The sequence below is a fragment of the Aulonocara stuartgranti genome (assembly GCF_965226115.1).
Source record: "Aulonocara stuartgranti genome assembly, chromosome: 10".
In the NCBI taxonomy this organism is placed as follows: domain Eukaryota; kingdom Metazoa; phylum Chordata; class Actinopteri; order Cichliformes; family Cichlidae; genus Aulonocara; species Aulonocara stuartgranti.
In genome coordinates this window covers 17,139,543-17,151,885 of record NC_138946.1, presented here as the reverse complement: position 1 = coordinate 17,151,885, position 12,343 = coordinate 17,139,543, and the positions used below count along the sequence as shown (strand labels likewise).

The following is a 12,343-nucleotide window of genomic DNA, read 5'->3' as shown; positions in this document are numbered from 1 at the left end:
CAATCAAAAAATTATCAAGATTGATAATGGAGCCTTAAAGCATACAGCAAACACAGAAGGTGACTGTTCGGTTCAAAAGCGATTACATTTTCAGCTCGATAATTGCCAACAAGCATGTGCTTCCCTTATGCAATTCATTCATAATTCATAAAACCTGCTCTTGCTTAATTAAGACCCCTATGCCGATGGTGTTTTAAAGAAATCAAACTCTAGACATAAAATCCCCTCTATGACAATTTATAGCATTGCAGGTAAAAGCCAGGCCTGAGCGCCTTATGTCATCTACTTATTGCACTTCTCTTCCATCTGCAGTTGCATTTACAAAAACCTAGCAACAGTAGGTAAGAGGTGATGACAGGACAACACAAAGTCTCCCTCCAGACCTTCTAATGCTCAAAGACGAGAAGACGGAGAAAGTATTCCGAGAATAAGAACCAGTGAGGGGTGGCGCTGCAGACAGCTCCATTACCTAATCATAAAAGGGATCATCTACATTCATCCAACGGCCGCTTCACCCAGCCAGGGAGCCAAAGAGCGAGACAAGATTACACCAGTGGGTAAGGGGAAGTGGATGTGCTTAGAGGAGATGAACAATCTAGAGGGATGGAGGAAGTGACAGAGAAGCCACTTCCTCCCTCCTCCCCACCAAACCTCTGCCCCTTGTTTTCTTCCCATTCTCAGAAGACACGCTCACCCAAATCTTACACGGCTTATCCTTGGAAAAACCCCACATCTGGAAATAGCTGCTAACAAAGGATGAGAAGGAATTTAGAGAAGCGAAGCAGAATTTAGGAGCCTTAAGACAGAGAGGTGAACGTTTTTAGCCCGGATGCCTAATACACACGCATACAAATCAGTCTGGTTTGAGTTTAGCGCAAATCGTGTTTTAATTCAAGCTAAAAAGGCTGAAAAAGAAATGATAATGAAAGCGGGCCTCAGCATTATGCCTTAAAAGAGATTCTTTGGTTCAGAAGCAGATCATTCTGGAGGAGCTTGGTAATAAGAGGATTTGGGAGCAACAAGGTTTGTAGTTTAATGGACAACCTGGCATTTATACTTCTAATTGGGTATTTTCCTTCCCCAGAAATTTGCAACACTATGAAAAGAGTTTGTAGATTTGTCCGGACTGCGGGAGAATCTGAGAGGTGCAGATCTCGGCTCTGGAAGAACGCTAGCCATGCTAACAAAGTAGTACAAGTTAATTCCACGCTGTGACAAGTGATCGATGAAGAAAAATGGCCAATTAAAAGTTTAAATGTGAGCGAAGTCTCACATTTTCCCTGGTTTATGGGACTCCCAACTACATTTCCCTGCTGTACCCAAAAGAGCAGAGGAAAGAGGAGAACAGTGATACCCACAGCATGATGAGGCTCCGCAGGGGGGCTGGAACTCATCAGACCCCCACAGAACATCATACAGCTGGACCTATGTTACACTCAAGAATAAAAGAGCACCTGAAGGACAATCACAAACTGAACCGCTCTGAATCCTTTTCATCATTTCTCACCCTTTAGTTCACCATCTTTCTCCTTCAACCGCATTTTGTTCTTTTCTTTTTTAAAGTACAAGATGAGCATCCTTCCACATCATCGTTTTCTTCCTGGCTTTCATGCTCCCTGTCTCTCCTTTGGCTCATGCAGAGGTCAGGACAACCCAGCTGTGTGATAGATAGCAAAGTCATCCATGACCTTGCAGCAGAAGCCACACCTTCTGTCCTCTAGCTCTTCCTTACATAGGGGTGTGTGTGTGTGTGTGTGTGTGTGTGTGTGTGTGTGTATGTATATATATATATATATATATATATATATATATATATATATATATATATATATATATATATATATATATATATATTGTATACTCATTTAGGGAAACAAAATAAGAGAGCGTTCATGCAGTGTTTTTGTCCAGCACTGTTTACATCGTTAGCTAACGCTGCTTACTGCCTGTGGACCCTAGGCACAAACTGGCAACCGTAAGCTTCTCTGCAGCTTTACAGCAGCTAATCTTTCCCAAAAATAACCACCTCAATATCATCTTGCAGAAGATGGGAAAACAGTTTTTGAAAAAACAAAGTGGAGCTGGCAGATTTAAAACATATGTGTGCATATCAGACAATATACATACCAATACTTATATTATATGACAGTCCAATATGGGCCAGCAGTACTGAACGGTTAAAAAAACAACAACTTTCAATCAGATCTTTGTCTTTGTGTCTTTAAAACTACTCACTATACTCAAAAGTCCATTTAAACCACGCTAGCAAGAGAGCACATGATTTAAATGACTGTTCAAGTCTGTTAGCTGATGCTTGTTAATACGCTCATCTCCACGGTTGTGCGAGCACCAGATGACGCATTGTTATTCCACCGCGAGGCCATGCAAGAAGATCACAGTGCTGCAGGGAAATAGTTAACCTATGCCCTAGGTATGCAGCCACGGGGCACCCTTGAAAAACGGTTCATTTAAACTGAGTTTTGTGCTGATGTCTCAAACCACCTCAGGGCAAAGTACAATGGCACAAAATGCATCTTGAAAATGGGTGACCTATTCCTTTACAAATCCATGAAGCATAAATCAGCATGCCAGAGTCGCAGCGCACCAGACAGAGATTCAAAGACACAGAGCGAGTCTCTGTGATGCATTTGTTCCTCCATTTATAACCTCGATGAATGGATTGAAGTGTGCCTGCATTCACCTCGGTGTATTTTTATAATCAGGATGTGTCTGACTTGGTGTGCTGTGCCGAGTCTCGCTCTGCCGGCTGAGGACTCAGGATCAGGTGACCTTGGTGATTGTGGAACGTGTGGACAAGAATAATGAGACGTTTGCTAACAGAGAGTCAGTGGGACCACTGAGGAGGCTCAGGTGGGGATTGACACTGCCAGAAGATATTGCATCTGACCGAGGAGGATGGCAAAGGAGGAAAGGAAAAGCAAAGAAGGTGGCATAAAAACTAAGAGTGAGCCAGAGTGTGTCACCAATCATTTTCTATCCCAGATAAACACGCCGTTTTGATCCCAAAAAAAGCATTACAACTAGATAAAGCCGCCTATAAATAAGCCCAGCTGGTGCTGTACTGAGGCAGAGGGACTGACAGTATTGCCTGTAGATGCATTTGAAATATATGTCTCAGTTCTTCAAACAAAGAATAGATATGACAGTACGGTTCAGACAGATAAGTCACACATCAACACTCTTCTCTCTGTCAACAAAAATTGCTTCTCACCTGGCTTTCTTCCACCAGCATCACAACGTGTCACACAAATAACCAGCGACTGGGTGGAAGAAGTGGCTGAACATTAACTGGAAAGATTTTAGGGTTAAAATCTACAGAACAAACAGTGCAGTGAGGCAAACGACAGGAAGTTCTTGGAAGGGGAAAACTCAACTGTGAAATGGGCCCAATCAAACAGACTGAAGTATCCCATCGTGGAGAGGGCTGCCCATAAGAGTGGTGCCTAAACTTTAAATTACTGCAACACCAGCTGAATATTTCCAGGTCAGCTGAAGAGATCTGGGTTCCCAGTTTTACTTGGGACCTAAAAATGTAAAACTACTCAGTAATTCTTAAGGATAGAAAAAAAAAAGCAAAAGATTAAATGAACGTCTGAAAAAATAAATCTGCTTACTGCTCCCCTCCCCTATTAATCATCTTATGATCCCTCGGAAAGGGCCTCAACTCCTAGACTGAGAACCATTGATCTGTAAAATCTACATTAGGCGGTTTGATGTACATCTACTTACCTACAGACAGGTGACAAATTTAAGCGAAAGACTGAATAAATTAGAACACAAACACATCCATCATAGATGCCTCCACATAGGGCTCAGCGAGGTATGAAAATCACATGCTATGGACTTAACAATTGCCAGATTTCAAGTCAATCTTAACCCCAATGGGAGATACAATAAGTAAAAAAGTAACTCATCGCCTGTTCTGTACTTTAAGATATATTAAGCACATAAACAGGAGACTGACAAAGGCAGCTAGAGAGAGAGGGAGAGCAAAGAAACGCTGTGGAAGAGTGCTGTGTGAGAAGTCCGGAAGTGCAGAGCAACACCAGGTGGTGGAGCGTCTGCAATCAAAGACCGGTGTTGCCTTGACAACTGTGATGCCTTGTTGATGATAATCGCTGAGCACCTTGCTGTCAGGACCCCCCCACACCTAGTGAAGGTCTATTAGTCTATGTGTGTGGACTTATTAAAAGATTAAGAATAAACAAGGGCAGCACTGAAGTGTTCGGGCTCAAAGTTGATTTCTCAACTGTTCTTCTCTTTCTTTCTACACAGTTTCATGTCGCCGTACAGACCAAGGAGCATATCTGATACAGCAGACAGGCCCATCTGTTCACTCCAGCCGCAGTGGGATCTGATCAATAAAGCCCCGGTGGAGGAGAATGTGGCTGCTGTGGTCTCCCACACTGATTGGAATAATGGATCAGCTTTTGGGTCACAGTGGACTCATTGTACCAGCAGCATGACCACTGAGGTTTCCTGCCTCCACACCTCTTTGTTTCAACTCTTTTAATTAAGGAGCTGGGCAGCCGAATTCCCTAACAGGCTTAGCTATTGGCAGCCTTGCAACCAGAACTGATTGTTCAATTCAGGATTTAGCAAGTAAAGCTTTGTATGACCAACACACGCTGCTTTAATTTGTCAGCGTGTCGGGCCTAATGCAACACTTGCAAATAAACATTAAGGCCTTAAAAGCGGGTTATTTACAGAAAATGATGCAGAGTGCATTTCAGCTGAATGCTCTGATGGGCTTTCACTGATCTGATGTGGACCAGTCCTGTCCTCTTCCGCTGCATCAGCTGGTGATTTTCTGAGCACATAGCCACTGCAGCATCCTACCACCTCCTCCTCCTCCACTCTCTCTTCTCCTCCCCCACCCTCCCTCAACCCCTCTCCACCTGCTTTTAAATGCATGGCGCTGCCCTGCCAACCTAGTCTATGCAGGCAGCATCACTCCTCTCAGTCCCTCCAGAGTGAAGGAGGCGGCTGTGGAACAGGATGGATGGTTATCAGCTTGTGCAACCCGGGGGGTTGTAAAAGAAGGAGACAAGATTGGAGTGAGCCAGCGAAAGCCCCTCTGCACTTCCCCGTAGTACCAATAATCGATTGGGGAGATGAGAGGCGACCTGAATCAGAATGGCTCACCACAGTCTGACTGAGATCAAACTGGTTTGGCTCAACTGTAGGCTGTCCTGCTCCAAGCATCCAGTGAGTTAACAGGCCGTCAGACTCGCTGCACTGTAATCGGGTAAAAAATTCATTATCAAGTCATTATTATTCTACCTTCAAAAGAAAATCAATAATGATCAGACCCCCTCCTCCTCTTCTCCATGCTAGATGCATGTAATATCATGCAGCACACGCCATCGCCTGATAGATGAAGGAGGGGGACACAGCCAACGCGCACACGTCCTATACCTCCCCCCAAAAGCATTAGTCTTCCAGACCTACATCGGCTGTACATTTTGCTCATCTGTTTCGTAACAGTACACACCAGTCATGGGGAAAAAAAGAAGAAAAAAAACCCAGCTGGATTAAATCCTCTGATCTAGGCCCTGCATCGCCGACACAAGCCTCCGATGGAGGGGTAAAGATGGAAGAGGGGTGGAAACGTATATGTGCTCCAGAAATAATGGCTGCTTGAAGCAGAGTAATATAAACCATTAACAGCTCCAAAGCCACCTATACACAAACGTATATGTGACTCCTTTGGGCTCGGGATGCAGGGCCCTGCCTCCAACAATAGGCCTGTGCATAATTTTGACCCATTCTCATACACACACACATATGTCGATGGTAGCATAATGCTAGTCGGCCTTTGTCCGCGTTGGATCTGTTTGTTTTTGTGCTGCCAGGACGTGCACACATGCATGATTTTGCCCGTTTAGGGACACGAATGGAGTACGTTGTAGGGGTCCTGATGTTGTGCGCAACATTAAAACCACTCGCGGCTTGTTACAATCTGCCTATGCATCACTTCAGGGTACATATCGGGGTCAGGAGAATAGCCTGCATAGACTTTTTCAGTATCCCCCACAGTTTGACTGCGAATGTCTCCGGTTGTTGTAGCTACCGCAAACGGGTCATTTAGTCAACAATGGCCGGTGATTAGACTACCCTCAGAGCCTCGGTGGGGTCACATGCTTCATTCAACTTCTCTGGTCTTAAATATAACACACTATTATTTCTTACAGCGGCCTTGTTTCATCTAAAGGAAATAAAAGAGAAATATCAACCACCTCTCGAACAAACAAATGACATCATCCCCTGAAAGCCACACAACCAGGAGAGAGCGAAGCATCGTAAATAAAACATAGCGGGTTGGGGCGCAGCGACTGTGCTGTGCTCTATGGCTTCCTTTCAGCGTTTTCCAGGACTGCTCGGTCCTGCTCCCACTCACCAGGTTCAGCACCGTCTCCACGATGTCCCTGTTGCTAACCTCCCCGACCTGGATCAGGCCCACCAGCACGGCAAATTTCATCTGGATATTCCTTATCGGAACAGCGGGGTTGATCACCCCAGCCGGGAGGACCATAGAGCCGGCTGCAGACACCATCCTTTCCCCGGTGGTGCCGGAGCCAGAGCCCGCGGCGACCTGCTGCTGCGGTGGCGGCGGCTGCTGCGTGGAGGAGCCCGCCGGAGGATGGGACTCTCGGTCCGTGTCCGTGAGCGAAGAAGCAGAGCCCGGTGGTACTGAAACCGGCTTCTCGCTCGACATTTCCCCTCGGAAACAGGGAGGAGAGGAGCGGTCGCCGCTGTCCCTCACACCTGCTCTACAAGCTCGGGCGTCTGCTGCTGCCGCCGAACAAAAACCATCCACTGCGCAGGTGAAACAAGGGGGAGCGGCGTTTGAAAAACTCTGGAAATTCACCCTATCCACCTGAAAATGTGTAGGGACTCATAGGTGTAGGAGAAAAAAATGATGGAAGCTTGACAGGAATGGAAACCTACGCTTCTCTCGCTTTCTCTCCTCTTTCTGTCTCTCCTCTCTCGCTCTCTCTCTCATTGGCAGGTTGCAGTCAGTGCGGTCGTGGAGGAGACAGCGCCATGTTAACGCCCCCTGTCTGCGGTAGCGCGCTTAAGCCGCGCATGCGCAGTGTGGGAATTTCTGGGAGGGTGCTGAAGCGGAATAACATGGAGCCATCCATGCATGGGTTCACACAGAACACAGCACAGTCGAAACAACTGTGTGTTATTGTGAGTTTTAAAAATATATATAATATATAAATATTGTTTTACTTGTAAATATTTAATAGTGCGAGGGTGCGAACATGGATTAATGATGGAACTTTCATTACATTTCTTTAAGTAGCAGAAATAAGCTGGGTCAACCTCCACAGATGTATTTTGGGTGTAGTGCAGGGGTAAATCCAGATGGAGTTTAGGGCGCTTGGTTTCCAGACAGAGGCTGTTTATATATTCAGAAGCCATCCATTTGTCCCACTTACCTCTGTCCCCCAGTTCAGCTCTGGTGCCTTTGTTTATCCATTATTTATCCACTATTGTTCTCCTGACACTAATCTGTTCTTGTGTGATTTTCTCATTTTCCCCGTTTTTTTTTATGTCGTCATCAACTGTCTTCCCCTTCAAGAAATTAATTTTGTCTTTTCACTTTCACACTTTCCTTACCTCATCACCTCTCCATCCTTATTTTGCCTTCTGGTTTGCAAAGCGTGGTCCTTACTATACTGCCTAACTTAAAATAATAATAATAATAATAATAATAATAATAATAATAATAATAATAATAATAATAATACTACGGGTAATTGTTCTGATATCTTTGTATGACAGGAAATAAAGTAAAAAACCTTCTATTTTCACTTCTCTGTTTTTGTATCCCTTCTGGCTGAAACTAACAGAATGTGCAAATATTTGCCTGGAGATGTGTTTACAAGCAGTTGCCATGGAAACTGTTTTTCGTAATTGTACGTGGATTATCTTAAAATAATATAACATAATGTGTGTATGTGAGTGTGTGTGTATGGGGGGGGGGCATTTAATTATGCATTAAATTAACATATATGACGGGTATTGCATACAATAATACAATATCTCAGCTGTCACATGGCCCATGTGTTGGTGATCTACTCAGGTTCAGGTGTGTTTATGAGAGAGGAACTAAAAACCTGAGCAGTAATAGAAGTGAATGTGTTTTGTGTCAAATTCAAAATGTTTTATAGGCTATATGTCTTCCATGGCTTCATTGTGTTTATGGCTCCTTCATAAGCTATAGTTATGACTTGATCCTTTATGAATCTTACCCTATATGATCATAGTGTATATCTGTATTTCTGTAACTCCTCCTAAACATGTCTGGATGAAACGTAATACTTAAGCTGCCTAGAGTACCAGGTAGTGCTGTGTAATACTGCATTCTTTTATATCTGTCGTATAATGAGTAAATACAGAGCCGGTATTGCGAATGCCAACACTTTTAATTTATAAAGCCAGCTTATGTAGGGAAGAGCAGTGTGGTGTGACTTATGCAAATTATGAACACATTTTAATGACCAGTAAGTTACTGTGATTTTTACATTCCATAAAAATTGGTCAACACAACAAAGCACTCCTTTCAGCGTACATAAAAATACATGAAAAGCTGAAAGGTAAATGTGCCTGTCCCTGAAGCTCTTTGGGTTGTTGTTTAAATGACCTATAACTAAAATAGACATGACAGTCAACACAAAAAAGGTTATAGATGCATACTTTTACATTTCTGGAAAAAATTGTTTTTAACACAGTTCGGTGGGCTACATATTGTATTTAGAGGATAGGAACAAAATATCGATCCTATCATTCTAGTGTCGATCTGATACTGATATCAACATCTATAGTTCTTTTGGAAAACATTTTTTAAAACCACCAAATCCTTATAAATCGCAGCCGATCTCAAAACGAACGTGTATGTTAGTTGTAAGTTGCTGTTTACGAATAAATTTTGCCAAAATGCAGTGACACGTGTCACAGGAATATGATGTTGCGCATATCAAACAAGCAGTGATGCAAATAGCGCCTGCACCACAGCTTCCAAAGACGAAGAAATATATTTAGCCTATTTATTATTAATTTCTTTGGTGTCCATGAACTCTTTTTTTTTTGCTACCTGACCGTAAACAGTCGTATAATGAAGATAAAAAGAAGAACATGATAAATTAACATACATGTCTGTGTTCTACACAGCAGCCGCAGGCCTGGAAAAACCTCCCGCAGGGCAATTCTTTGCTAGTGTTTATGATTAACAAATGATTAATGGTACAGAAACCAAAATGCACTTAGGATTAATAGGATGGGTTGGCAATACTAAACACATACACTCACCAGCCGCTTCATTAAGTACAGCTGTTCAGCTGCTCGGTCTAATCAGCCAGTCACATGGCAGCAAATCAATGCATTTGGGCATGTAGACATGGTCAGGATAACCTGCTGCAGTTCAAATGATAGAAAGGTGATTTCAGTCACTTTGAATGTGGCATGGTTGGTGGTGTCAAAAGGACTGGTTTGAGCATTTCAGAAAGCGCTCGTCTACTGGAATTTTCCTCAAAACATTTACTGAGAATGGTCGGAAAAAGAGAAATTATCCAGTGAGCAGCAACTCTCTGGGTTTATGCCAGAAGTCTGAGGAGAATGGTCAGACTGCTTTGAGCTGATAGGAAAGCAGTAACAGTAACTCAAAAAGAAAATGTTTGTTATACCAAGGCATGTACAACATGAAGAAGCTTGAAGCAGAGGGCTACAACAACACCAGGTGACATTTAGTATTTAGTATTTTAGTATTTTATTTATTTATTGTCATTGTCAAGAACAATGAAATTGCGTTTGGGGCTTCCATACAACCCAAAAAAAAGAAGAAAATAATAAATACCCCTTAAAAATACAACAATGCAACCCATTCAATATTATTGTACTGTGAGATATGATATCAGATATGATAGTTATCTATTTAAGAAAGAGGGGGGGGGGGGGGGGGCAGGAGGGGGAAGAGAATAAAGATATGATGCACCAATGCAGACCAGTTCATTGCTATTAAGAAGTTGGATATGGTTATTGTCCGTGAGAGGGGGGCAGAGAGTTCAGGAGCCTCACAGCCTGTGGATACAGGCTGTTGGCCAGTCTGGATGTTCTGGCCTGTATAGACCTGTACCTTCTCCCTGAGGGCAGCAGATGGAAAATGTGGCGCGCAGGGTGATGTTGGTCCCGCAGGATACTGTGCACCCTCCTCAGACAGCGAGTGGGGAAGATATATTTAGAAATAGCATCAGGTTTTTATGATCAAATAGCTGCTAAGAAACCACTACTAAGGAAAAGCAACAAGCAAAAGAGATTTGTTTAGGCCAAGAAACACAAGGAATGGACATTAGACCAGTGGAAATCTGTGCTTTGGTCCAATGAGTCCAAATTTGAGATTTCTGGTTCCACCCACCGTATCTTTGTGCAACGCAGGAAAGGTGACTGGATGGTCTCGACATGCATGAAGGAGGAGGTGTGATGGTGTGGGGGGTGGTTTGCTGGTGACACTGTTGGGGATTGATTCAAAATTGAAAGTACACTGAAGCAGCATGACTACTACAGGATCCTGCAGCAACATGCCATCTCATCTGGTTTGCATTTAGTTGAACCATCATTTATATTTCAACAGCACAATGACCACAAACACACCTCCAGGCTATGTAAGGGCCATTTGACTAAGGAGAGTGATGGAGTGCTGCACCAGATTGCCTGGCCTCCACACTCCTGACCTAAACCCAGTCGAGGTGGTTTCGGGATGAGATGGACCGCAGAGTGAAGGCAAAAGGGGAGACAAGTGCTCAGAATTTCTGGGAACTCCTTCGACACGGTTGGAAAGCCGTGTCAGGTAACTACCTCATGAAGCTCACAGAGGGAATGCCAAGAGTGTGGAAAGCAGTAATCAAAGCAAAGGGTGGCTGTTTTGAAGAATCTAAAATATAAAACATGTTTTGAGTTATTTCACATTTTCTTGTTTAATATATATATCCATCCACTGCTTTTACTCATCAGTTTTTTAGAAAATCTAATGAGGCTTGATGTCAGGGCAAGCTGGAGATGCTATTAGCTCAAGTAAATTCATGACAATTCATGATGTTTTACATGACTGGATGGCTTTTAATGCATGAATTCAAGTGTCAGTTTATGTACCCTTCTTGCAAATTGTTACCATTTCCATCAATTCAGTCGATGTCTCGGCTGCTTAACCGCGTCTGGATTTTATTCCTTTTAGGTTTTTTAGGTCATGCACTCATTTGAGTCTCTTTGAGCAGTGACTCACAGGTCCAGCCACAGCGTCTCACAAACACATAACTCACACACCTACACTATCCTCTGGTGGCTGAACAGACCGTGGCTACTGGCACCTGTGTGTGCACACATAAGCCTGTTTTACACTCCACGTGTTCTTCCAGAAGGCCACATCTGCCGGGTTGGATTTCCATTAACAAGGCAGCTATAGAGGCTGATTCATTACTCTTCTGGAGCATGTCTGAGTGTGTTTTCACAGAGGACGCGATGTCTCTTGGATGTCTTGCTTCATATCTTGAGATGCTGACCGTTGACAGGAGTGGGAGCTGGGGGTGATGTGGGAGGGGCATTTTGTAATGGTGTGTGTGTGCACGCAAGTGTATTTCACACTGTGTGAAATCATTAAAGAATGTTACAGATGAACAGAGGCCATCATACACACCCCTCCCCCGACCCAATCTTCAGCAAAAAGGAGACAAGCGCACACACACACACTCCAACAAACGCACACTGCGTACAACAGTTGTATCTGTTACTCACTTCCCCACACTCAAGAGAAGCAATTTCTCAAGCCAATACATGTGATTTTGCTCTTGGATGTGAACACACTTGGGTTCACACACACACACACACACACACACACACACACACAGATATACAACTACAATAGCAAGCTCTCTTTCTTTCGCTCTCACACACACGCGCACACACTTCTCTTTGTTTTCAGACAAAGGCTTGCTTTTTCAGCTTTGTCATGATTCCACAAAAGACTTCTTTGGGAGAAAGAGAGGTCTTAACCGGGATCTGGCTGGCGATTGGGTAAAAGCATTAACATTGTTCCCCTCTTTCGTTCTTTCTCTCAGTCTCTCTCCCCCTCATCTGTCCTCCACCTCATGCCTTTCCTTCCCTCACCTCCAGCAGAGCTGCAGTACTTGCAGGCGGGCAGTTATTATCCTCTCTGTTCCGGTGTACCTTTGTAGAGATGTGTGGAGGTAGTGCCAGCGTCCTGTGTGGGCTGATGATCAGAGAGCTCGAGCTTCAGAGGGGACTGGGACTCAGTGAAGAT

The 12,343-nt window shown here is 43.8% G+C and overlaps 1 protein-coding gene across 15 annotated transcripts in view; it reads right to left on the bottom strand.

Annotated features, from left to right (window-relative positions):
- The window catches only part of nbeaa (neurobeachin a), a 99,121-nt gene extending 91,423 nt beyond the window's left edge, over positions 1–7,698 (bottom strand). For 14 of the 15 annotated variants that reach the window (XM_082548513.1, XM_082548520.1, XM_082548522.1 and 11 more), the window contains exon 1: positions 6,422–7,698. In XM_082548513.1, coding sequence (XP_082404639.1) covers positions 6,422–6,739 — 318 coding nt within the window. In that variant the 5' untranslated portion in view covers positions 6,740–7,698. The remainder of the gene's footprint in view (positions 1–6,421) is intronic. The other variant, XM_082548514.1, reaches the window with a different exon arrangement.
- Between the last annotated feature and the right edge of the window lie 4,645 nt (positions 7,699–12,343).